This window comes from Myotis yumanensis, unplaced genomic scaffold (assembly GCF_028538775.1).
Source record: "Myotis yumanensis isolate MYYU_CA2020_CCGP unplaced genomic scaffold, mMyoYum1.0.hap1 SCAF_4, whole genome shotgun sequence".
In the NCBI taxonomy this organism is placed as follows: domain Eukaryota; kingdom Metazoa; phylum Chordata; class Mammalia; order Chiroptera; family Vespertilionidae; genus Myotis; species Myotis yumanensis.
The window spans coordinates 67,353,459-67,381,318 of record NW_027223755.1 but is presented as its reverse complement, the minus strand read 5'-3'; the positions used below and the strand labels follow the sequence as shown (position 1 = coordinate 67,381,318).

The 27,860-nt window shown below is 38.5% G+C and overlaps 1 protein-coding gene across 1 annotated transcript; it reads left to right on the top strand.

Moving 5' to 3' along the window:
* Nucleotides 1-1,542: 1,542 nt before the first annotated feature.
* CCDC112 (coiled-coil domain containing 112) lies at nucleotides 1,543-27,824 on the top strand. The gene is made up of 10 exons (XM_070412485.1): nucleotides 1,543-1,718; nucleotides 9,499-9,620; nucleotides 13,262-13,383; nucleotides 15,921-16,010; nucleotides 18,684-18,759; nucleotides 19,547-19,937; nucleotides 23,979-24,386; nucleotides 25,880-25,975; nucleotides 26,513-26,631; nucleotides 27,214-27,824. Exons 1-10 carry the CDS (start codon nucleotides 1,596-1,598, stop codon nucleotides 27,242-27,244), a joined length of 1,578 nt encoding a protein of 525 aa, XP_070268586.1. The 5' UTR covers nucleotides 1,543-1,595; the 3' UTR covers nucleotides 27,245-27,824.
* Nucleotides 27,825-27,860: the final 36 nt, after the last annotated feature.

The window sequence follows — 27,860 nt, the reverse complement described above, 5'->3', positions numbered from 1 at the left end:
TCCCTCCCCCGTGCTGGCCAGCCCCCAAAAGGCCTCAATCTCTGGCCAGGCTGAAGGACCCTACCCATCACCCATGCACAAATTCATGCACTGGGCCTCTAGTTAATACATAATAATTGTAACAACAAACAAAAAACTCCAACATTACAAAAGTCCCAACTACTCATTGTTTTCTTTATTAGTTTCTTGATGTGTAACTTGTTAACTTGCACGTTTATGTATAGGGATCTGTCTTTTTATTTTAAATTCTCAAGCAAGAATCAATACTTAATCAAAAAGTTATTTTGTTCTTATGAATATGTAGATGATATGACAGTTTAATTTTCTATTTAACTATAAAAGAATGACCTTCTAATAACTTTTTCTGAAATTAATTTTTAAATGATAGGTTCATGTTCGTCAAATGAGTTGGAATTCTCAGGGGAAAGTGCTCTATTGGGTCTAAGTGGTGTCGTCATAAAACTATCAACCACACTGAAGATTTTTCATTTTCCCAAGGCTGATCTAAGGAAGGTAAACCTGGGACTACCTACAAATGACAACAACCATTCAAACACAATTGATTGTCTTCTTTATTTTCTACTGGCATCCAGGGGAGAAAAATAAAAAGAGAAAACACTGAAACTGAACACAAATACAATCGAAAGAACCCAACTATATACAAATTGATTTTATAACCACACAGAGAAAAGACAGATTTCAGAAAACTTTTGGCCATCACACTCTTCCTGGATATCCTCTTCCAGGAGATATTCCAAGGATGAAAAGAACTGCAAAATGGTCTTAAACTTCACTTAGTAAGTTTACTGTTAGTGGTCATATTAGAATTGTAATTTGAAACTACCTAATTGTGTGAGAAAAAGCAAATAAGTAAATATGCTGATATTCTAAGGAACCCAGATTTTCAGTGTAAGAGAAAAGAAATGCAAATTTATAAGATATTAAGGAAAGACAAAAGCCTCAAGTCTTGATGCATTCCTGTCTCTCGTATCTGACAGTGTGGGGCATGCTCTGTTTGTTTATTTAAAAAGTGAAATATAGTTATTGTTCAAGTTCATCAATAATACTTTTTCATTTAGATTCAGTCTCACCAGCACTTAGTAGGAACCTAGAAAGAAGTTCTATTATGTAAAATATGTATATATCTAAGATAGATACAGATATTTCTATATATGTCAAGAATACGTTTCAGTATGAGAATGAAAAACAATGCATTTTTCTGGTGGTCAGGGAGAGGTTAGGTGTAGAAAGGTTTTGCTGAAAGGCTATACCCCGCCCCCGCCGCCCCCAACAGCTCAGAGCCAAGACAGGACCCTACCCAACCCGCGCGCCAGCCAGGCCCCGCCCCGAGCTCCGGCCCCGCCCCCGCCCCCGCCCCGCGCTCCGGCCCCGCCCCGCGCTCCGGCCCCGCCCCCGCCCCGCACTCCGGCCCCGCCCCGCGCTCCGGCCCCGCCCCGCATCCACGCCCGGCCCAGCATCCCGACGGAGCCTGGAGCCCAGCGGCTTCGTGCAGCGTCTGCCTTGCCGGGAGCGTCCGGCGCCTGAGCCCGCAGGTCGGGGTGGTCGCAGCGGCCGGAGCGGCTCGGCGAGAAAAGATGGCTGCCCTGACGACGGTTGTGGTGGCGGCGGCGGCCACCGCGGTAGCCGGGGCGGTGGCGGGGGCGGGCGCGGGCGCGGCCGCCGGGAACGGCGTGGGAGCAGCGCCGGTGCCGCAACAGGTAAAGGGAGGAGGGCCGGAACCGTTGTGGGGGCGGCGGTGAGCCCGAAGCGGTGTCTGAACAGGTGTCTGCAGCGCGGCCCGGGAGGGGTGCGCCTCCCGTGGCTCGAGGCCTGGCCCGGCCCCGGCGTGGCGTTTTGTTCGCCTGTGCGTTTCACTGCTTTTCCCCGAGAGCACCTCCTCTCCGCGACTCGGATTCTTCCCTAAAAAATTGCAGCTGGTGGTGTGCACCTGCCCGAGCCGTGGCCGCCGTGTGTGGGAGCGCCCTGCACAGTGCTTGGTGGAGAGGGACTGTGTGCCGGGTAACGGATCGGCGGCTGCTCGGTTATTGTACCTGCCGGGGAGCGTGCGCGGCAGATGTGTTTCCAGGGATCAGTGCGGGACCCGTTTCTCCACCGTGCGGACCGGAGGGTCCCTCAGAGGGGGTGCTGGCTCCTCTCATTCCCTCACAGCCCACAGCTGAGCACGGGCAGTTCCTGTGTGTCCCACCTCCAGGATAAATCCGGAATCCACCTCCTCTCGCCACTACCCTTGTCCACACCGTCGTTTCCCCCTGGCTGAACTGCTTTCCTCCTTGGTTTCTGTTCTCCCACGCTTGCCTTTCTAAAGTATTCTCAACGCCAGGGCGACTCGGTCCAGGAATGACACCCCTCTGCCCAGAAGCCTCCAGAGCTGATCTTGTTCACAACAAAAGCCAACATCCTTACCCGGCGAGGAGCTGCCCCGCCCTCGCCCCACCTCCTTGTCCCTGCATCTCCAGCGCCCTGTGCGGCCCGTCCGGGGCTCCCGGTGGTCACTCAGACATGCCAAGCACTCTCCTACCTCGGGGCTTTGAAATTGCTATTCCCTCTGCTCAGAATGCTCTTCCCCATGCTTAGCACTGTCACCCCCGTCAGGTATCTTTGTTCAAATGCCATTGGCTCAATGATTCTTTCTATGCCCTCCCCAAACTGAATTCCCTTATCCAGCACAACCCGTCCCTTTTTTCTGGTTTTCTTTTTCTTCATAGCACTTATTACCGTGATATATTACATATTTTATACCTATTTTTAAAAATGTCTTTCTCCATATACCATCCACCCTTAGGAATGTAAACTTTGTAAGGGCAGAAACTTTTATTCACTATTGTGTTCCCAGCACCAAGAACTGTGCCTGTTTAGTCCTGGAGCATAGTAGGTGCTCACTAAATATTTGTGGGTCAGCCCAAACGGAGGGAAGGCTGTTGTGAGCTGAGGACATGTTCTATCTTTTTCTTCCCCTGAGGGGAGGGATGGGAAACGTCCAGCCCACAGGCCATATAAGGCCGGAGAAATCATTTGCTCTGGCCCTGCCAAGGCATTAAGGGTGAGTTAGTTAAATGTTTGACCAAATATCGCAAGCTATTTTTTAAGTTGATAATTTTGTATGGCCCGTGAATGATGTTATACATATCCAAATGGCCCTTGGCAGGAAAAAAGTTTCCCACCCAGGTTCTAAGAAAATACAGTGTCTTATATAAATTCAAGAAATTCCACCTCAGACACATTTTCTCACACATTCTTTATAATTCTCTTTATATTCTAACTCTGGCCCAAATGACTCAGGAAAAAATATAAAATATATAAAAATTCTATATAATAAAAGGCTAATATGCAGATCGACCAAACTGAGGAATGACTGGTTGCTATGATGCGCACTGACCACCAGCGGGCAGACACCCAATGCAGGAGCTGCCCCCTAGTGGTCAGTGCACTCCCACAAGGGAGCTCCGCTCAGCCAGAAGCTGGACTCATGGCTGGGGAGTGCAGCAGCAGTGGTGGGAGCCTCTCTTGCCTCTGTAGCAGCGCTAAGGATGTCCTGACTGATGGCTCCCAGACTGCGAGAGGGTGCAGGCCAGGCTGAGGAACCCCCCCCCCCCCCCCCCCGCCAGTGCATTAATTTCATGCGCCAGGCCTCTAGTATGTAAAATATTTTTTAAACACTTTAAAAACATTTTTTTAATGTATGACCCTTATGATTTAGCCATCATGCTGGCTTTCTCCATAAAACTTTTTTGTCTTACTTTGGTTCAAAGAGATTTCTTCCCTAAATTCTTACAAATATGTTCTACCTCCTGATTTGCAGTTCTCAAATTACTTAATATTATTATCAATGTATACTTTTATCACTTCACTGCGGTGATTCTCAGAGGCTTGCCTTCTAGGGGTTTGCCTCCCAGGGTGATTAGAATCACCGTGGAGCTGTTTCAAATGTTGTATCGGTTCCTAACATTTTGCAATGTCTGAAGACATTTTTGGTTGTCACAGCTGTGGGGGATTAGGGGACGGTTGGTGTTCTACTCGCATCTAGTGCAGGGGTGGGCAAACTTTTTGACCGAGGGCCACAATGGGTTCTTAAACTGGACCGGAGGGCCGGAACAAAAGCATGGATGGAGTGTTTGTGTGAACTAATATAAATTCAAAGTAAACATCATTACATAAAAGGGTACGGTCTTTTTTTTTTTAGTTTTATTCATTTCAAACGGGCCGGATCCGGCCCGCGGGCCGTAGTTTGCCCACAGCTGATCTAGTAAGTAGAGGCCAAAGAATAGCCCCTCACAACAAAAAATTATCTGGTCCAAAATATTAATCGTGCTGAGGTTAAGACACCTGCTTTATATCCTCTCACCACTTTAGGGGATGCAGAGCCTTATAGTTGACAGTTGCAATGGTAATGGGATAGAACTCCTCAAGGGTGTTTGGGTTTAAAAAAAAGGAATTAGAATCTCTGCTCTACTATATTGTGGATTTGTATGGAGTTTAACTATGTGTTATCCATCTTTGTACTCCCCTCCCCCATACACATGATATGCTCAAATTCTATTGCCTAACACTGAACTTGAATATTGTCATATGCATGAGTGAATGTTCCTATGGAATCTAACACTGAGACCAACTAATGTTTTCTTAAGATAATTTTCTAATGACAACCTCATGATATTAGAGATATCCACCAAAATATCTAAAGTTCCTGCTTTAGTCTTTTAGGGCTCCATAACAAAATATCACAGACTGGGTGGTTTAAAGAGGCTTGTGGACAGCCACCTTCTTGCTATGTCTGTGCACATAGGGGGGAGGACGGGGAGAGAGAGAGAGAGAGAGAGAGCTCTCTAGTGTCATCTCTTATTATTATTATTAGCGTACCAGTCCTATTGGATTAGGACCCCATCCTAATGACCTCATTTAACCTTAATTATCTCCTCAAAGGCTCTATCTCCAACTATAGTTATAAGGAAGTTGGGGCTTCAAGATATGAATTTGGGAGGGGGGGAAACAACATAATTCAGTGCATAACAGTTTCCTTAAATTATTTTGAAGTTTTAGAAACATTTTATATTGTATTTTATTCTATAACCTTTGTAGGTTGTGGAATCCCATAAAATTCTCACCTATTATGAAAAATAATGTACTCTATCTATGCTTTTTAATATTTGTATATTATTTTACAATTCCCCTCAGCCATTGCCTTCCAAAACTGAAAATTACAAATATCTTTATCCTCCTCTCAAATGCCATATCGCACTTGATCATTTTAGCTGTTGAATTGTGACTTTTTAGAAATATCTCTAATAGTGTACATCATGGTTTTGTGCTAGGATGGAGCTGCATCTTCTCTTTCGTTGTATTTTTGTTGTTGTTTTGTTTCTAGTGACCTCCCTGTTATGGCCTATATTTTATGATACTTGGCTGCCTTGAGTAGTCTTTCAGTAATAACTACATTTCTTCTCTGACTTCAAATGATTACTCAAAACGGATTTCTTCTAGAAGATCACACACAACCATAGGACTGCGTGTATGTTCGGGTGTAGCAGCCTGGAGAATGCACACCACCCCCTACCAGAGATAGTCACATCCTTTGCAGACATGATTGACTTCAGGTCTTGAAATGGGGAGATTACCCTGGATTATCTGGCTGGGCCAGTGTATTCACAAAGGTCCTTATGAGAGGGAGGCAGGAAGATCAGAGCCAGTGGTAGGAGATGTGATGATGGAAGCAAGAGGATGAAGTGATTTGAGGAAGGGATCAGGAGCTCAGGAATGAAGGTGACCTCTAAAAGCCAGAAAATGGGTAAGGAAGTGCATTCTCCCTGAAGCCTCCAAAGAGAAGGCAGTCCTACCAACATCTTAATTTTACTTTTGACCTCCAGAACGGTAAAAAAATAAATTTGTTGTTTAAGCCACTAAGTTTGTGATAAGTTTGTTATAGTAGCAACAGGAAACTAATATGCCAGAAAAGAACTTTGGCCTAAGATTTTATTTTTGGCTGACCTTGAAACTCTTTGCAAAAAGAAGAAAAGGCTAAGGCAGAGGTATAAACTGCTTGCACAAGTGTTGAAGGCATGCCTGGCATGCACATAGACCCCCCTCAGCAAAGGCTAAGAGACTTATTGGTTCAAAACATCGAAGAAAATCTCTGACCAATCAGCCATTAGTGACAACTAAGCTAACCAAGCAGAGAGTTCAGGTGCCATGCAAACATACTTTACTGAATTAGTTCAGGAAAGTAACTAAACAAACAGCAACAACAACAACTCTTTTTTTTTAAATATATCTTATTGATTTTTTACAGAGAGGAAGGGAGAGGGATAGAGAGTTAGAAACATCGATGAGAGAGAAACATTGATCAGCTGCCTCCTGCACACCTCCTACTGGGGATATGCCCACAACCAAGGTACATGCCCTTGACCGGAATCGAACCTGGGACCCTTCAGTCCGCAGGCCGACGCTCTATCCACTGAGCCAAACCAGTTAGGGCAACAACAACTCTTTGGGGGGAGAAAATCTCATTTTCAGAGTTGCCACATTATGTTATTTAACATGTCCAGTTTTTAACAACAACAAAATGAGGTAAACAAAGAAACAGGAAAATATGGTCCACACACAGGATAATTTTTTTAAAAGGTAGTAAGGTAGACTTCCCTAAGGAAGACTACATGTTGGACATAATAGACAAAGACTTTAAATTACCTGTTTTACGGTAATTATGTTAAAGAACTAAAATAAAGTGTGAGAACTATGTCTCACCAAATAGAAAATATCTTAAAGAGATAAATATTATAACAAAGGAATTAAATAGAAATTCTGGAGTTAAAAAAGTACAATAACTCACATGAAAAATTTACTAGAGGGACTCAACATTAGATTAGAGCTGGTAGAAGAATCAATAAATTGAAGATAGGTAAATTCAGATTGTCCAGACTGAGGAACAAAAAGAATGAAGAAAAATGAACAGCCGGCCAGAGTGGCTCACTTGGCTGAGTGTCGTCTTGTGCACTGAGAAGTTGCTGATTTGATTCCCGGTCAGGGCACATACCTGGGTTGCAGGTTCAGTCCCTGATCAGGCAGGTACAGAAGGCAACAGATTTTATTTTAATTTTTTTTTGCTTTTTTTTGTTATTGCTTAAAATACTACAACAAGTAGTACATTTGTCTCCTTTTTTTTCCCCCTTGACCTTACCCCAGCCTCCCCTACCCCCCAGTGTCTTGTGTCCATTGGTTATGCTTATATGCATGCATACAAGTCCTTTGGTTGATCTCTTACCACCCCCCCCAACCCTCCCCAGCCTTCCTACTGTAGTTTGACAGTCTGTTTAATGCTGCTCTGCCTCTGTATCTATTTTTGTTCATCAGTTTGTAATGGTCTTTATTATCCATAAATGAGTGAGATCATGTGGTATTTTTCTTTCACTGACTGGCTTATTTCACTTAGCATAATGCTCTCCAGTTCCATCTATGCTGTTGAAAATGGTAAGAATTCCTTCTTTTTTACAGCAGCATAGTATTCCATTGTGTATATGTACCACAATTTTCTAATCCATTCATCCGTTGGTGGGCACTTAGGTTGTTTCCAAATCTTAGCCATGGTAAATTATGCTGCTATGAACATAGGGGTGCATATATCCTTTCTGATTGGTGTTTCTGGTTTCTTGGGATATATTCCTAGCAGTGGGATCAATGGCAACTGATTTTTTAAAAATATGTTTTTATTTATTTCAAGAGAGAGAAAGGGAGAGGGAGAGAGAAACATCAATGACGAGAGCTAATCATTGATCAGCTGCCTCATGCAAGTCCCACACTGGGGATCTAGCCCACAACCCAGGCATGTGCCCTGACTGGGAATCGAACCACGAGCCTCCTGGTTCATGCTCAACCACTGAGCCACACTGGTTGGGTGGGAAGACAACCAATTGATGTTTCTCTCTCACTTCGATGTCTCTCTTCTCTCCTCTCTCTCTCAGTCTCTCTCCATCTCCCTCCCTTCTTCCCTCCCTTTCTCTCTAAGCATGTCCTTGGGTGAGGATTAAAAAAAAAAAGAAAGTAAAATGAACAGAGCCTCAGAGATCTGTTAGGCACCATTAAGCATTATGTATAACTAGAGGCCCTGTGCATGAAATTCATGCATGGGTAGGGTCCCTAGGCCTGGCTGGTAATTAGGGCCCATCTGTGGGGTGACCAGTGGGGCGATCAGGGGGCCTCCTCTGGCACCCGCCAGCATTCTTGGCCAGCCTGGTACCACCTGCTTGCCGGCCCTGCCCCCCGCCACCGCCAGTCACCTCCCTCTGAGGGGTGACCAGTGGGGCAATTGGGGAATCCCCACTCACATCTCCTTGGCTGGCCTGGGGCCTGAGTGCTGGGGGCAGCTCCTGCATTGAGCATCTGCCCCCTGGTGGTCAGTGCTTGTCATAGCAACTGGTCGTTCCATTGGTCATTCTGTCATTCGGTCAATTTGCATATTAGGCTTTTATTATATAGGATGAGAGTCCCAGAAGGAGAGGAGAAAAGAGGAAGGAGAAGAATATTTGAAGAAATAATAACTAAAAACTTTCCAAATTTGATGAAAAATATTGACTTATATGTTGTCAGAACTCAGCAAACTCCAAACAGAATAAACTCAGAGATCCATACCTAAACACATCATAATCAAACTGTAGAAAGACAAAAACAAAATATTGAAAGCACCCCAACACATACAAGGGATCCTCAGTAAGTTAATGGCTGATTTCTCATTAGAAACCTTGGACTTCAGAAGGCAGTGGGATGACAGTCAAAATGCTGAAAGAAAAGAACTGTCAACCAAAATATCTATGTCCAGCAAAATTATTCTCTAAAAGTAAAGACACTACATCAAACAAAAAGCTTCTACATAGCAAAGGAAACTGTCAACAAAATGAAAAGGTAACCTACTGAATGGGAGAAAATATTTACAAATCATATATTTTATAAGGGGTTAATATCCAAAATACATAAAGAACTCATACAACTCAATAGCAGAAAACCAATGCAATTTAAAAAATGGGAAGAGGAAACAAATTGACAGGTACATGAAAGGGTGCTCAACATCACTAATCAGGGAAATACAAATCAAAACTATAATAAGATATTACCTTACACTTGTTAGAATGGCTACTACCAGAGAGACAAGAAACAACAAAAAAAGGAACCCTTATGCACTATTGATGGGAATTGGTGCAGCACTATGGAAAATAGTTCAAAGGTTCCTCGAAAAATTAAAAATAGGACTATGATATGATCCAGTAATTTCACTTCTAGGCATTTATCCAAAGGAAACGAAAACATTAACTTGAATAGATGTATGCACCCCATGTTCATTGTAACTTTACTTACAGTAGCCATCAATGGATGAACGGATAAAATTAACCCCTGAGAAACTCCATCATTGACATTTCATCTCTGAAAAAAATTCCACCTTCATCTTTTACCATTTTTATTATTGAGGATAAACTTCTTTTTTTTTTAATGCAGAATGATGGCTGTTTTGGTACTTCAGGTGGAATTCGTTCTTTTCAGCTTCACAACTGGAAACAGAAAGTTAGTCAGCCTAAGAAAGCAGAATTCATACGCACAGCAGAAAAATTTAAAAATCTGTAAGTATAAAAACACTGTTTTTAAATAACATTACTAGTCATTTTATTATGAACAATGTATAAAGTTAATTCTACTCCACCCTGTCCAATCTCCACATTAAGTTACAAAAAATTGGTCATTAGAGAAAGGTGGAGTGTGTACAATAGACAAATGATAAGAGACTATTTAATATAAAGTTAATTTTAAGTGCAGTTATTTGAATTTTATTTATTTTTACCATTTGAACCAGTGTCTTTCAAAGGAGACAATATAGTTTTTTCTTTGATCTCATATATCAAATAACAGATTAAATATATTTTCACTTACCAAGGTTAGCATTTGGTAAATATTTTTGAGTGAGTGAACAATTTTAATGAAAAGTCTCTACCTCGAGTTATTTTTTGAAATGTCGTTTTATTTGGTCTCCCTCTCATGGTTTCCGTCCCTTTCAGATCCATCCTGCACATAATGATTAGGCTGAGAACTTTTAATTTGTGGTGTATTTGTATTTTTTCTTTAAATAACTAGTGATATGTACAGGGCGCCCCCCACCAAATGTATACACACTTTGAGTAATTATTAATTCCAATGGGTTAAATCTGAAGAGAAAGAAACATCAATTGAGCTGTCAAAAATATATGTGTATATTTTATGGGATGCCCTATATTGAATGTTCAGTGTTATATATATCATGAGGAATGATAAAAGAATTAGAACTCAGAGCAGTCAACCCTACCCTACAATTGAGAAGTATGTCAAAACACTTCTTTGAAATTATAAAGTATCAATTTGCTAAAGAACCCAGAGGAAAGGAGACTTGTAAAAAATGGTCTCTGGACTAGAATTAGTGGCAGTGGTCTGTTTAGAAATTCTACCAATGAAAAAGTAATGCTGTTGGAAATTTGGAAAGTTGTACTATACTATAAATTTGGGACATTGAATTCTCAATTGCATTTATATAATACTTATATATTACTTTTAATACTCAGAATTTGAGAAAATACAGTTTTATTTTCTTTGATTTCCAAAATGTATTACCTTGGATAGCATTAGACTCTTGGTTAAGGGTTCTGGTGTATGTTTCTCTCTCAATAGGTAATCTACCAGGAAGTTAATGTCCATATATATAGCAAACCGGTAGATAATGCCGGTCTTGTTCCTTGTCTACCAGTATGTGCTGGTTTTACAGCTCTGAGTAGGCTTTCTTCATCTGTTAAGAGGTTTTGGAAAAACTCATTGGGAGAATGTGATAAAAATCCATTGGAAGAATATTTCTATCCAGCAGTTCTCATTGCATACAAAGAAAAAACAAAACACAATTTGTAATAACTCTGTTTTATTTTCAGAATAGATAAAACATTCACGTGGTTTAAAATTCAATACATATCAAAGGGTACACAGTGAAAAGTCTGTTTCACCCATGACCCCAGCTATCTACTTCCCCTCCTCTCAAACAACCACTATTTTTAGTTTCTTGTGTATCGTACCACAGATATTTTATAATCTGTGCTTATAAAGAAATAAAAGTACATATTCATAGTTTGTCTTTTTTATATAAATTTTAACATCTGTTCTGGATCTTGCGTATTGTTGTGTGTGTTTTTTTTTTAACTTAAGAGTATATCTTAGATAGTAAGGGATTGTACCTTGTCAGGCATGAGTGGCATTATAGTGATGTAAGTCAAATATCCATAATCTCTAGAGATGCACACTGAAGTATGTTGGGGTGAAATTAAATAATTAAATGGGTTTAATTTAGAATACTTAGCTAAGATGAGCCAAGAGAGGAAGAAGAGGTAAAATTGTTGAATCAGAGTGATATGAGGGTAATAATATCATTTGAAGGTATACAATTTAGCATTTTCTACTTTTGGGTATGACTAACATTGTCATATAAATTCTTTGTTATAAAAAGTGTGTGTAGTGGAAATCCTTCCTTATCAATACATGGAACACAGTACCACTGCATTGTATTCCAGGTTAAATAAATTATAATTCTGTCATAATTTATTTAACCTACCCCTTAGTGATGGACATTTAGGTTATAGTCAATCTTTTATTATAACAAACAGTGCTGCAATTAATTGCCATATTCACATAGGTCCACATCATTTTGCATATGTGTGGGGGTATCTTTAGGAAATATTCCCAGAAGTAGAAATTCTGGGTCAAAGTTATATGAATATGCACTGATATATTGCCAAATTGTCCTCCATAGACAATTTACGATTTCACCGACAATGTATGAGAGGACCTATTTTCCCACAGTTTTACCATTAGAATATATTATTTAAACTTGTGATTTTTTTTGCCAGTCTGATAGGTGAACAATTGTGCCATGGTATAGTTTTAATTTTCATTTCTTCTATTGTGAGTGAGGTTGATCATCTTTTCTTATGTTTGGCAATTTGTCTCCATTATTACCTTTTTAACGTCTTTATGGGTTAATATTTCTAACCCAGGAATGGCAAAACATAACTTACTTACTGTCATAGTACATCCTGTGTCAATGCTAGAAATTTCTATTTGATCATAGTAATTTCCCCATCCCCAGTTGGAGCCTAGATGGGCTTCTCAGTCTTCAGCACAGTAGTCACCATCAATCCATTAGAGTTGACCTGCAGGCTGAAATCTATTTGACATCTCTGTTCTACTCATTGCTTCCTCTCTGAAACACAAGTGCTAAATTATGATCCCCTCAGTGTTTGGGGCGGCCAGGTAGGGCCTGCAGCAGTCTCATCTGTTTTTCCAAGTATGCCTTATGAATATCAAATTTTTCTCTATGTGTGCCAAAGTGAAAAAGATTGGGAACTCTACCTTAGATAGTTGCCCCTCGAGTTATATGAAAGTAAGTCAATGGCTAGAGATACTCCACCACTCCTTAAATCCAGGATTAGTAGAGATGTATTCATATTAATTTCCACCTTCTGGGAGAAAGAGAACAGGTATTAAGAAAATAAATTATTTTGTCCAACAGAAAAAGCATCTTGTTAGTACAGTGTTTATTTTGTTTTACCCCAGGATTCAAACTAACAGACCTTCTTACTGGTAGATGAACTAAATCAAAGAAGCTTTGAAGTAAATGTAGACAGTATCCCTTAAATACAATAAAATTTCTTAGATTGTTTGCCTCTTGAAGTTTTAGTTGTATTAATAATATTAATGACTTGCATTTCCATAGCACATTTTTACTGTATAAAGATCCCTCATACCTGTTGTCTCATATAATGAAATTACAGCCCTGTTGGGTAGTGGAGAACTATTATTCACATTTTAGTGACGAAGGGTAAATGTTTTGGTTCAGGTTATAAAGTTAACAGTATCTTCTACTGAAAGCAGCCATCATCAGTGGCAGCCACTTTCAGGCACAGGGAGATTGAGTTGGAATCAACAGTCAAAGGTTTATGTATTTTAAAAGCAAGTCTGCATTTTTTTAAATTAACATTTTATAATTGAAATAATTCAAATTACTTGTGTTAGTTGAACTTAACTCTTTTCTAGCTACTATTTTGACTCCTTAGCCTTATTATTCAAGTCATTATATTTTGACTCCTTAGATGAATGAATTCAAATATAAAGTTCTGATTATTGTGTCTTCATATTTTAAACAATTAAAAATATATTTAAGTCATATTTATACCATTTATTTCTTTTTCTAAAGAGTTATTAACATAGAAAAAGATAAACACAGTCATTTCTACAACCAAAAAAGTGACTTCAGAATTGAGCATAGTATGCTGGAAGAATTGGAAAATAAATTGATTAACAGCAGGAAAACAGAAAGTAAGTTGAGTTCATGATGAACAAAAACTGTTGAGTGACATAAAGTTGTAGTTTTGCCCTGTGCTTTGTATCTGTGCATTGACTTATGTTTTCTATCAAGACACTTTCTAGTTAGTAATGCGTTTGCCTTTTAGGGATATGTATTTATTTTGTCAGGTTACTATTTAGTGATTCTAGCTGGATTGTTTTCTGTGTGTATTTCTCTCAATTTAATAGGAAAAAGAGGGTTTTGTTTTTTGGTTGACAAACTAGATAATGTTATTAAAATTTCTTAAATAGAAATTAATTCCTGGGTTATCTGGTCTTAGCTCATCATAACAGTATGAAGTGATCAGGTCACATAATCCTATAAACTTGAGTGTACTTGTCTGTGATACAACACCTACCATTTCTACCTCAGGGCAGTTGTTCTGTACATCCCATGAGATAATATATGAAAAAGTGCCTTATAGATTACACAGAAAATGTTTTATTGTTTGCTATGAGTATCAGTCATTGTTTATAGTGTACTAAATGTTGGTCTTAAAGAATTCTACAAAAATACCTTCTTTTATTGAAGAGTAGATTTTATATGTTGAAAAATTCTTAGGTTATAATAATAAAAAATTGCTTAGCATTGTTTAAAGGAAAAATAATGGTTATCAACTAACTAAGCTTTATAAAATATTGATTTATAAATCCCTTCTAGCCAATTAAAAGAAATTCTTAATAATTTTTTTCTTTCAGAACATAAGATTGCACTATTTTAAAAGTCATCATTTGTTGGGTACTGGCAAGAATCATTCTCCCTCTTCTATTTGAATGACAACAGGACCTAATGTAAAACCAGATTTTCAGTTCTCCTCTTTGATTCATAGAGAAAACTAAATATCCCTAGTTTAATATTTCTTAAATTCCCTCCGTTCTTTTATAGACACTGAGAAGCTGATCTTTATATCTCTCAGTTGTGCTACTATGTATAGTGTCTCCATTCTCTGCATTTTAAGTCACTTCATTTTCTCTTTTTAAGGCAACTTTATTTTTATCTTTTTATTCTTTTCTGCTATACTTTTGCCTCTCTGTATTAACACTTTGTGTTTGTCTTATCAAGGAGAGGAAGGAATGCACTTAATATAAGGATATAGAGGCTTTCCCTCCCCTATTACAGCCCAGAAGTAGTAAATTTCTTTTCCTTACCTCAAACATCATGCCACAATATTAGCCTGCATTTATGTATTTAAATGGTTTGTACTTTAATGGTTTGCCTAATAGAGTGGCAGTTCCAAATGAAGAAATAAAAGATTACTTGCCCTATAGAGATGTTACTGTAACTGATCAAACTGTGGCAAAAAACAACAACAACAACAACAACACACACACACACACACACACACACACACTCCTAATTGATTACATTACTAGAGAAGTTTCTTGATTTAAAGTTCCAACAGTGAATAAGACTTTTTATAGGATAATTCTTATCCTATAAAAATACATTGGATAAAGTTTCTGCTCTTCTGGAACACTTGAATTTTAATTAAGAAATAACAAGCCAAAGTCACATAAACATATTTGAGGTTTGTTTTGGATATTAGCATTGGTTCCAGGCCTACTGGTAACCTTTTTTTAAAAAAAAATTATTTTAAAGACTTTTGGACAGAGCTGTTTGGTTTTTCATGCTGATTTGTGAAGCATTAAAAAAATAGAGGGGCATAATAAAGTACCCAAAGATGATAAAATAATATTACTATTATATATTACACAAATATAGATGTAGGAATGTAAATATATGATTTTAGTCTATATAATTGAAATAAATACGAAAGTAAGATTATTACTTCAGAAGGAAAACTCAAAAGAGGAATCTAGGATTTCTGCTGCTGATACAAAACATCTGAAAAAGTCTTTGAGACCCTCCTCCATTTTTCAGGCTTCTATTGTGGGCCCAGCATTTTCAGGCTGATCCTTGGGATGAGCTTGGCAGCCTATAGTGTAGGTATCACTGAATGGCACCTGAAAGCACTTTGTCAAGTCTGTGACAGTCAGTCACTCTAAGATGTGGTTAGATGAAATTAATTCTCATTAGGAAGTTTGTCAGTATTCATAGAATTAATATTCAGTTTTAATATTCTAAAAATAGAGTTGAGATCTATTCCAAATTCTATTCCCATAAAATTATAACAAATTAAAAAGAAAACTCTGTTGAAGAATAAAATACGATTAAGCCTAAGCTACTGATCCATGTATTTAAAAGAGTGTCCAATAACTCAATCTCCACAGAGTAAAGAAAAAGACATTTCCTTGGCACAGGTTATAGTAAGATTTACCCCATTGTGCTTTTAAATATTGGAGGAAATTGAGAGATGCTTTATTTAGAGCAAGGGTACTTATTAAAGGTTCAGGCTGTATTGACACTTAAGTAACCATCTTTTGTTCATTATTTAATTTCTCTTGGCTATCTTTTACTAAGTGAAGATGTGCTGTCTCAGGTGTAGAATCCTGAACTGTTACCATGTTTGTCATAGAATTATTTTAAAGTACATTCTTCTTCCTTATAGGATCAAAAATTCAGCAACAATTGGCCAAAATACATAATAATGTAAAGAAACTTCAGCATCAGTTAAAAGATGTGAAGCCTACACCTAGTTGTAAGTACATTTAGATTTTATATTCTTACATATTAGTATTTTTATTGTTCATTAGAAACATTTTTACTTTTCTAATAAGAATTTGTCTCTTTAGCATTAATGGAACTAAGCCCTACTTTATTGGTTAGGGATTGATAAGAATACATTAGAGAACTGTATTATCTGATGTTTACATAGCTTTTTATCTTTAAAATGCTATAAATCCTGCCCTAGCTCAGTTGGTTGGAGCATTGTCCTGTACACCAAAAGGTTGCAGGTTTGATTCCCTGTAAGAGCACATACCCAGGTTGCATATGCAGTTGATGAAGAGGAAAAAAAGACTGATTTCCTTATGTTTACATAGAGAGGAAAGGATACAATTTTATTTCTTTACAAATGACTAGTATTTGTCCTAATATTATTTAACCATTTCTTTAGGCATTTGAAATGCCCTTAAAAGGCAATTATTTCAAAAAGCAAATGATGGGAAAACCACTAGGCTAAGAATCAGGAAATCAGTCTTTTTTCCTCTTTATTGACTGCATATGAATCTTTCATTACCACCGATTCTTCATCCTGTAAATGACCCTAATATCTGTTCTGTCCACTCCATAATTTATAAAAATGTATAGCGTTTTAAAAAAATCCTCACCTGAAGGTATGTTTCTATTGATTTTGAGAGAGAGAGAGAGAGAGAGAAACATCTATGTTAGAGAGAAACAGTAAAGTGCTCAAGATGAATAGATTTTAAGAATCAAACAGATGTTGAGTCAAATTCTTGATCTACCAGTTATGTGATTTTAGGCAAGTTACTTGATTTTTCTTAGCTTTCATTTCTCAGCTCTAAAATGAAAATAACCAGAGGACCTAACTCAGGGTTGTTGGGGGATGAAGTAAGACAGTGTACATAAAGCACTTGTGCTGTGTTTATAGTTTAGGAAGCACTAAAAATGGCAAATATGAATATTATAGTTTGTTAAATTAATACATGAAACCATAAAAATACTAGAAGGGAACATGGGCTAATATTTTTATAATTGTACTAGAGGCCCAATGCATGAAATTCGTGCAGGGGTAGGGGATCCCTCAGCCTGACCTGTGTCCTCTCGTAGTCCAGGAGCCCTCAGGGAGTGTCCGCCTGCCAGCTTAGGCCCACTCCCTGTGGGGAGCAGCCCTAAGCCAGCAGTCAGATATCCCTCTCACAGTCTGGGAGCCCTCACTCCTTACTCCCTCCCACCTGCTCGCTACTCTGTACCACTTAGCTGGCTGCTCCCTAGCACTGCCACGGAGGTGGGAGAGGCTCTGGCCACTGCCACTGCGCTCACCAGCCATGAGCCCAGCTCTGGCTGAGCAGCACTCCTCCTGTGGGAACACACTGACCACCAGGGGGCAGCTTCAGCATTGAGTGTCTGCCCCCTGGTGGTCAGTGCGCATCATTGTGACCAGTCGTTCTGCCAGTCGTTCCGCCAGTCGTTATGCCGTTCAGTCGATTTGCATATTAGGCTTGTATTATATAGGATTATAATTTATAAGAATGACAAAGATCAGAAAACATAAAGAAAAAAGTGGGCAAAATTGACAGCTTAAAAAAACAAAATACCAAAAAAAGCCTACAAACCCTATATAAGCAAAGTTGAAAGACAGGAAAATATTAGTGACATATGTAACTTAAAAAGCTAATATACATCTATGTATGTAAATATATAAATATATGAAAGGCTAATATGCAAAGCGTCGCCTTGAGAGTCAGGAGTTCAACTGGGAGACCCGGAGTTCAATCACTTACTATGATGTGCACTGACCACCAGGGGGTGGTGTGGAACAAAGGAAGGCCCTGGCCGGCAGCTGGCAGCCAGGGAAGGGAAGCACCGGCTGGAAGCCGGAAAGTCCTGATTGGCCCTAAATGCCAGCCAGGTCTAGGGAGCCTACCCGTGCACTAATTTCGTGCACCAGGCCTCTAGTAATATATAAAGAGTGGCTACAAATTATAGAAACAAAGGTAAATAACCTAATAGAAAAATGGGCAAAGATAATAAGGTCCATTTTACAGTGAGAGAAATACAAAACGAGAAAAGGCTTATTAAAGATCACAAAAAATGTCCGTTAAATCAGGGATGATAAATGTTTGCCTTTCATATTGGAAATGATTAAAAGTTCCTGGGAAGGAGCATTCTCAGGACCTGTAAGTTGGTGGAGCTTCTTTGAAGGATAATGTGATGGTATCTAGCATATTGGAAAATAAGCATACTTTTTTATTTAGCATTTCAACTTTAATCAGTTATCCTCTAAAAATACTTATTTGAGCATGTAAAAAAATACATGCAAAGATATTTATTACAGTACTGCATCTATTTAAAGGTTGATTATTGGAGAATTACTTAATGAATTAGGATAGATTTAGATAATAAAATGTTAGTTAACCACAACATTTTGTTAAATAAAAACTGCAAATTACAAAACAATATATGTTGTATGAAACATTTTTGGTAAATAATAATAATATTTAATGATATATGTACATAGGGAAAAATTTGTAATAAAAAATTATAATCATAAAAATTAGCTTTGTATAATTACATTTTTCTTATCCTTTAGGCTAAGAAATATTTTTAAATTAAGGGAACAGTCCATTTTTCCCTAATATTTAATTCTTAGTCATACTGAAATGATATAATTTTTCTGTTTTTTTTATAGTTGTTGAAAAGCTCAGAGAAATGATGGAAGAAATCGAAAATGCAATTAACACTTTTAAGGAGGAGCAGAGATTGATGTATGTTTTAAACACATTTTAATATAAAATTATTGACATATATATTTCCAATAACTCTCCACTAGGTTGTTATATATAAACCATTTTATTGTTATATATTTAACATTAGTCTTACACAAAGGCAACAATACTTTTCTAATTTTGTTTTAAGTTATAGATTGCTTTTCATGTTTAAAGTGAATGTTCATTTATATATCGACACTATAAAATCTCAGATAAGAATTTAAAAGATTGTCTTATTCTCTGAGGAAACTCAAGTCTTTTTTTTTTTTTTTTATGAACTAGTTTATTTTTTATATATTACTAGAGGCCTGGTGCATGAAAATTCATGCACTCGAGGGGGGCAGTCCTTCGGCTCGGCCTGCCCCCTCTCACAGTTCGAGAGCCCTCAGGGGCAGGAGGCGACCCAGAGATCAGGGGAAGGCGATGCCCCCATCATACCGCTGCTGCTGCCACTGCTGGCAGCACAAGCCTCGGCTGGCCCTGATTACCTGAGCCTCGGGCGGCCCTGGGCAGCTGGGCAGCCAACATCCAAGGCTTGCCTGCACCTCAGGCCGGCCCTGTGTGTCTGGGGTCTGAGGGGACTGGGGGACTCCAGAGGCAGGCGTGTGGAGCAGCCGGGCCCGTCTGGGGGCAGGGAAACTCAAGTCTTTTATTTATAAATGTTAATAATGTTAAGTGGAGAAGATGACATGAAAAGAGAAATAATTTAAATAAGAGGAAAAATAAAGGGTTAATATGGATTGATTTGTATCTTATTAATCAAAATTTATTTTTGAAATTTTAGATATGAAGAGCTAATTAAAGAAGAGAAAATAACTAATAATGAGTTGAGCGCCATATCAAGGAAGATTGACACATGGGCTTTGGGTAGTTCAGAAACCGAGAAAGCTTTCAGAGTGATGTCAAGCAAAGTTCCTGTAGACAAAGGAGCACCAAGTACTCTTCCAGAAGAAGTTGTGGATTTTGAAAAATTCCTTCAGCAAACAGGAGGGCGACAAGGGGGCTGGGATGATTATGATCACCAGAACTTTGTAAAAGTGAGAAACAAACATAAAGGGAAGCCAACATTTATGGGAGACGTTCTAGAACATCTTCCTGGAAGAACACAGGATGAAGTTGAACAGCATGAGAAATGGTATCAAAAGTTTCTGGCCCTAGAAGAAAGGAAAAAAGAGGTAATAATAATTATTATGGCTGTTATTTGTTGTATTTTTCTCTGTTCCAGCTACTGTGCTAAACTCTTTAACATTTATTAATTTTACAACAACTCCATGAGGTATATTGCCATTTTCTCCCCATCTTACAGAAGGTGCAACAGGCATTGGGAAGTTTTGAGTAACTTAACTAAAGGAACTATAGTTGGACTTTCTGAAGGCCAAACATTTCTACCCCAAGAAATAATATAGTGGGCCAGAAAACTTCTGATTGTGGGTAAAACCTTCTATGTCCACCAGAAATGTGGGAAATCCAGATATACTCAGGCTTTTGATAAAAGGCAGCCTACCAGCAAAGGCCACATGGTTTTCAGTCTATACTAATAAAAGCCTAGGTGGTCCTCATTTACGACATTGTCACAAGATGGCCGCGCGCACAGCGGAGGCGGGGCCCAGTGGCCACTCTGCGCAGTGAGGCCTGGGGGTCCCGTGGCTCCACGTGGCATGGAGGAGGCTGGTCCCGGTGTTTCTGCTGCCTCTTACGGAGGAGGCGGGTCCCAGCAGGGGAGGCGGGTCACAGAGGGGAGGGCAGTTGTGGGCAATCAGGCCAGCAGGAGAGGGCAGTTGGGGGCGATTGGGCTGGCAGGGGAGGGCAGTTGGGGGCGATCAGGCTGGCAGGGGAGCAGTTAGGCATCAATCAGGCCAACAGGGGAGCGGTTAGGGAGCGATCAGGCTGGCAGGCAGAAGCAGTTAGGGGCAATCAGGCAGGCAGGCAGGCGAGCAGTTAGGAGCCAGCAGTCCTGGATTGTGAGAGGGATCTGACTGCCGGCTTAGGCCCGATCCCGCAGGGCCTAAATCAGCAGTCGGACATCCCCCGAGAGGTCCCAGATTAGAGAGGGTACAGGCTGGGCTGAGGTACACCCCCCGCCCTCATGCACGAATTTCATGCACTGGGCCTCTAGTCTATAATGCTTTAACAACCATACAACCAGTCACCATGAAGTGCATGGAGCACCTCTCAGTCCCTCCCCCGCAGCCCACGGGCTCTGATCGCAGCAAGGCTGGTGGCTGGCGGGCAGGGTGTTGAGCAGATGGGCATGGCAAGGCGGGCGCCCCAAGGTGAGCGCGGCGAGGCTATGAGCGCAGCTAGGCTGCAAGCGCAGCGAGGCATGAGCAGGTGGGCGGGGTGCGAGCGTGGTGGGCAGGGTACCGTGATTTCGTGCGCTGGGCCTCTAGTGAAATATAAAGAGGCAATAGAAAAACAATTTTCACTCTTCAAAGTTTCATTGAGGTTTGGAACTTCAGCTCCATTGCTTATTTGAAAAGACTCAAGATTTTGACTACCCCAGAGAAAAGAGTAACTAACTCTTAAGTGTAGCAAATATCTAAAAAGTTTCATTTTCACAAAAATATTCTTCTGGCTTTGGTTTTGTTAGGACTTCTCAACCTTGGCACAGTTAACCATTTGGGCTAGATAATTCTTTGCTGTAAATGCTATTGTGTGCATTGTAGGATAATTGGCAACATTCCTGGCTTCCACTCATTAGATCAGCGGTTCTCAACCTGTGGGTCGCGACCCCTTTGGGGGTTGAACGACCCTTTCACAGGGGTCGCCTAAGACCATCGGAAAACACATATATAATTACATATTGTTTTTGTGATTAATCACTATGCTTTAATTATGTTCAATTTGTAGCAATGAAATTGGGGGTCACCACAACATGAGGAACTGTATTAAAGGGACGCGGCATTAGGAAGGTTGAGAACCACTGCATTAGATGCTAGTAACACCTCGTTAGTTGTGATTATCAAAAATGTCTCCAGAGGGTAAAGTTGGGAACCATGGGTTCAGACACTCAAAGTCTGAGTCACATTTTTTTGTAGAAGTCAACTATTATAAACTTTAACTCGCTTGAGTATGACTATTCAACAGATGACTTGCCCCAGGAGTATTAAAGAAATATTGATCCCATGTTTAGTCTAAATTTTTAGAGGAAATAGCTTGTGTTTCTTGTTTTATCGCTCCTAAATAAGTTAAATGTAAGAAGATTGAAATTTGGTACTTTAACACATTAAGCGCCATGTCAGTCACCGGTGACTGAAACGGAAAGGAAGACAAAACAGGCTTGGTGCTTAATGTATTAAGAAAAATTTTGAAACATAAGTAATTTTTAAAAACTCAAAAATAACAAGCTATTAGGAATTATTTCGGCTTTTTCCTGGATACTGAAAACATGGGGTTCCTGGACCAGCAAAGTGGTCCTTGGACTAGCAAAGTCAACATCACCTGGGAGCTTATTAAACTTACCAGGCCCCAGCCATAGACCTAAGCCAAACTCTGGTTGTGGTGCTCAGGAATTGTGTTTTAACAAGTCCTCTAGGTTAATCTGTTATAAGCTAAAGTTTAAGAACCACCTCTCTAGACACAGTGCCTCATGTAGTAAAGGTAAAGCACCTTGGTTCTAGCTAGTTCCCGACCACTGTTTCCTGATATTTAATGATTGATTGATTGAAGAGGTGAGGTAGGAGGGGGTATGAAAATGGAGGTAAAATTACTGAAGTAGGACATGGAGGAGGAGGAGGAAACTTGGGAGAAAGCAGCAAAATGTAGTTTTAAACCGACTCAGTTTAAGATGCTGAGTAGGAGATTTACCATTTTTATTACCATTTGCCTAAAGATACTTATTTTCATATCTGCCCTGAACTTTCTGGCCTGAATACCCTTGTTTATCTTATTCCCACTTTCTGGAACCTCCTTTCTTTCCCCTCAACTCCCAGTTATCAAAATCTGCCCAGATAAGATGCTTCCTTCTTGTCCACTCAAACATAAGTAGTCCCTCTCAGAATTTCCTACTAACACTTTGTTTATACCTCTTTTATGTAGTGCTATAGCACATCATAATATATTCTAGAATATATTCTGGTACTTATTCATATATATTATCTCACCTAGAACAGTGCTACTCAAACTTGGTCCATGGACTGGCTGTTAGGTTGCAAACTGTTACTGGTCTTCAGTGAGATAAAGTGATTGAACTAGAATCAGCTGCCCAGTAAGCACACTAGTTCAGTTTTGACTTTTTTTTTTTTTTAAATAGAAAACCCTCTTTTTGAAGGAAGCAGTACATTGATTTACATTCTGGCATAAATCTCTGAAATTGTTGTGGACTGGCACATTGAGTAGCACTGTACTAGATGACATTTGGTATTATTTGAATCATCTATGATCCTATCACATTGCCTTCCATAGCGTACGTATATGATAGGAATGTGCTGAATGAATAAATGAATGATACACCATGAGGAAAGATGAGGGAACAGTTTCCTGACTTGAGGGTAAAGGAATTCAGTGGATGTATCCTTTATGGCATAAAGAAGGCTGCTAGTATTTTAAATAATCTTTACATACCCTGGTAAAGCAATGAAGCTAATTTGCTTCTTTTTTTTTTTAACACTTATGAAGCACTACCTCCCAGGGACTGACTCATTTAATATTTACAATATCCCTGCTGGAGAGGTATTACCTACCACTTTTACAGATGAGCAAAATGAAGACAGAGTAACTTAGTAACTCATCCAAGGTCACACCTAGTAGATGGTAAAGCCATGATTTAGTTCTAAATGGTCTGACTTCAGAGCCCATACTCTCAACCACACCACTCTTAGTTCCTCTTCTGGTAATTGAACAAAGGAGGGTCACTCAGAAAGGATTTTAATCCTTGAAAGAGGATTTGGAAGCATAAGTAAGATGATCAGAGGAAAAGAATGTTTCCCATGAACACAAACAGATGAGGTGCAACCTTTGTGAACCCGGGGGTTAAGAGAGGACAAGAAAGGCCAAAAGAATAAATCATTATTCAGTGTTTTAAGAGACATTAATTTTTAAAAACAGAAGTAGAAAAATTGCACTGGTTAAAAAACAAACAAACAAACAAACAAAACACTTGGAAACCTAAGCAGCCTGCAACCAATATTCTTTCTAGAAAGATGGACTTGAGGTTATATTTTAAAGTGCTTTTGGTTATTAAAATTATTTTTCCCTTACTATATTTTCTTAATCAGTCTATTCAGAATTGGAAAACTAAAAAGATTCAAAAAAAGGAGGAAATTTTCAAGGAAAAGGCAGAGGACATGCCTATGCTTTTTCATAACAAACAAGAAGATAATCAAAAGCAAAAAGAGGAACAAAGAAAGCAGCAGAAATTGGCAGTGGAAGCTTGGAAAAAACAGAAAAGTATAGAAATGTCAATGAAATATGCTTCCCAGTTAAAAGAAGAGGAAGAGAAAGAGAAAAGGCAGCAGAAAGAGCGCCAACGCCAGTTTAAACTAAAATTACTACTAGAAAACTACACCCAGCAGAAGAAAGAACAGGAAGAATTTTTAAGACTTGAAAAGGAGATAAGGGAAAAGACAGAAAAGGCAGAAAAAAGGAAAACTGTTGCTGATGAAATTTCCAGATTTCAAGAAAGAGTGAGTAAATATGTTTTCTAAATAATTTTAGAAATTATTTAGTGGTGTTACTACCAATAGAGGTACTACTTCCAGATTCAGTTCAGGAAAAATTGAGTGCTTCTGTTATATTAGGCTTCTACCTACCAATGCTCCCTCATTCCACGGCCCCCCCCCCCCCCCCATTTCTAGTATATTATAGTCTAGTGGGAAAGATAGATGTGCAAGTATATTTCTGTATGATGTTGTAATAGTGTAGTGATTGAGGTAATTGTGGACAGAGAATCTTAGGAGATGGGTATGCAGGGAGGGTAGCTTATGACCATAGCTATTAGTGTTAGAGAGACACTAAGATATTTGAGTCTTGAAGAAGAAAGGGGAGATCTTTCCTAGCGAAGAGAACAGCATGAATGACAGCTTGGAGAAGTGTAACAGTGGTTTGTGGGGGAACCCGTAAACAATTTAGTATCCTAAGGGCATCAGATGGAAGGTGGGAATCAGCCGGAGACAAGGCTGGAAAGGTAGCCACAGGCTAGACTACTTTTTCTTTGCCAAACTGACTGGCTTTTCCCCACAGATGATTGATTTCCTTACTTGTTCATTGTCCATCTCCCAAAATAATAGAAGCTCCACAAGGGCAGAGATTTTGTCCTTTTGTTTATTCCTGTAACCTGTACATTGTAGATATTCAATGTATACTTAAAGGAATCAAGGTTATTGCTGAGAGGTAGGATCATAAATGATTTAAAAACAAGTATATATAAGAAAATACAATCAAAGAGATTATAATTTTATCAATGTGGAAAGAGTCTCAAAAAGACAAAGAAGTGTATATACTTTAAAACGGAAAAGGATGCAAATGAGATAAAACATAGCAATATCGCCCTGGCCGGCTTGGCTCAGTGGATAGAGCATCAGCCTGTGGATTGCAGGGTCCCAGGTTCGATTGTGGCCGGGGACACATGTCTGGGTTGCGAGCTTGATCCCCAATGGGGGGTGTGCAGGAGGCAGCCGATCAATGATTCTCTCTCATCGTTGATGTTTCTATCTCTCTCTCCTTCTCCCTGCCTCTCTGAAATCAATAAAGAAAATATATATATATTTTAAAAACACATAGCAATATCTATAAAGCAAAAAATAAGGGAAATACAAAAAATTAGACAAAAACACATTATTAGTGGAATTTCTTTTAGTCTCTATAAAAATATCTCCCTAAATAACAAAATGTCCCAAATATGAGAGATCTAAAACCAGACATATCTATACTGAAAGTGGGCTTAACTCACCTACTAAAATAAGAAATAACTAACATAAAATGATTCCAAAAGATGTGCACGTGTCACATTTATTTTCAAGGAAAATAAAGCTTTTACTCTTGTTGGAAAAGGTCAGTATTAAAGGAATATTGATATTTAAGGTGATTTAATTTTACTTCCAAGCAACTAAAGTTTGAAAAAAATTTTAGTTGATTTTACTTTCTCATGTTATCTTTTTTGTTGGCGTATGTTTTTTAGGATTTACGTAAACTTGAACTGAAAATTCTTGACAGACAGTCAAAAGAAGATGAAAAGGCAGAAAAACAAAGAAGACTGGCAAAATTTAAAAAAAAGGTGCTCTGTACTGAGATTAATTTATTTTTATTGTTATCCTAATTCCTTGGTTTGTAAGGATACAAACATCCATTTTCTTTATATCCAGCTTGATTTCTGTACCATCTTCTTTAAAATGTACTTATTTAGCATAGCTTAGTAGAATTTAAACTATTGTTTGAATTCTACCATTTCAGATTATAAACACATTGTTTAATCTCAGTTGGTGATACTCAAAGCTAAAGATACAGGTGACTCTCGACAAAACAAAGAACTTACTGGTGGATATTTATCCTAAATTTATTGCCTGGCTGTGCCACTACTTGCTGCATCATATTTCCTTCATAATATAAACAGAATAAAATAATTGAACTAAAAAAAGAAACTAAAGTAACAATTTATTGATAGATTGGTGTGGTCCAACTTTTATTTTAGCTATATGAGTACAATAAAAAGTTTACAGAAGAGGTTAACAGTTTTTAATATCAAGTATTTTTCTTAGTAAGGATCACAAATACAATGTTAATTATTTCACATTCATTTTACTTCTGATTACAGGTTGAAAACAATGTTAGCAGAGATCCTTCTAGGCTTTACAAACCTACCAAAGGTTGGGAAGAACGGACCAAACACTTAGGACCAACAGGCTCTGGGCCACTTCTACATATCCCACATAGGTAAAGAGGCGTTAGAATGAGTGTTGATTTTATAATAATTTAATAACTGCATGTTTCGCCTGGCCGGCATGGCTCAGTGTTTGAGTATTGACCTATGAACCAGGAGGTCATGGTTTGATTCCCGGTCACAACACATGCCGGGGTTTCAGGCTCATTCCCCGTAGGGGGCGTGTAGGAGGCAGCCAATCAATGATTCTCTCTCAGCATTTATGTTTCTCTCTCTCCTCCCTTCCTCTCTGAAATCAATAAAAATATTTTAAAAAATAACCATGTTTATATTTTGTGCAACTTTGATATGTATATTATATTTTACAGTAAAAAAGTGATAAAAATAAATCTACATATATTTTTAAAAGTTAACATTTAATTGGCATAACTCGAGTTGGCCCACAGTCACTTGGTTACATACTTTTCACTTGTTTCACACTGATGCCCGCACCCTGGCCTCTTTTTCTCTACCTGAATAAAACTTGCTTTATAAAAAAGTTCAAATAAAAGAAATAGAAGTTAACATCTAATCAGTTAGGATCTTTATAAAAATTTTCTGCATATTTATAATTGCTCTTCTCTTCTTCTCCTTAGGGCTATTCCAACCTGGAGACAAGGAGTTTAGAAAGGAATATGAGATAATGAAACTGGTATTCAGTTGATGGGAATGTTAGCATATTCAGCTTGAATAGAACAGAGTGATTAACCACATGTGTTTTTAAATATCACTACCTTAGACAGACTGATTATGGTGTTGTATGTGAATTGACAGATGTTAAGTTCCAAGTAGTATTGTCATTAGTATTTCCTGTTTATAGCAAGAGGGTATGTAATGTGTATGTTGGCCTATTATTATGTAAAAGTTTTTTGAATAAGTTTATGTTACAAATACTATTTCATTTAAATACTCAGAACATTTCAAAGATACTTTGTTTTTGGCATGGCACAGCAAAATAAGTTGGGACAATCACAGAATGACATTTTCAAACCAAAATTTTGTAACATTTATATTTTGGAGGTAAGTTAGCTTGAGCAACAAAAATGTAAAGTTTTTTTTTGGTTTGAATTATGAAATAAGTTAGTACTTTTTCTAATTTAACAAACTGGTAGTTTATCAGTTACTACATTTTTATGTAATAAATATTTTGTATTTGTTCGAAGCATGCTTTGTTTTATATAAATATTTATATTAAAAATATGCCTCACAGTTCACACCTCATTTATACTCTATTATTTGTATT

What these genes read in the sequence shown, in the direction of transcription:
- CCDC112 (XM_070412485.1), top strand. Translation starts at nt 1,596, where the DNA reads ATGGCTGCCCTGACGACGGTTGTGGTGGCGGCGGCGGCCACCGCGGTA. An exon ending in TAACAGCAGGAAAACAGAAA is followed by an intron (nt 13,384 to 15,920) that starts GTAAGTTGAGTT and finishes TCTTCCTTATAG; the next exon opens with GATCAAAAATTCAGCAACAA. An exon ending in AAGGAGGAGCAGAGATTGAT is followed by an intron (nt 18,760 to 19,546) that starts GTATGTTTTAAA and finishes TTGAAATTTTAG; the next exon opens with ATATGAAGAGCTAATTAAAG.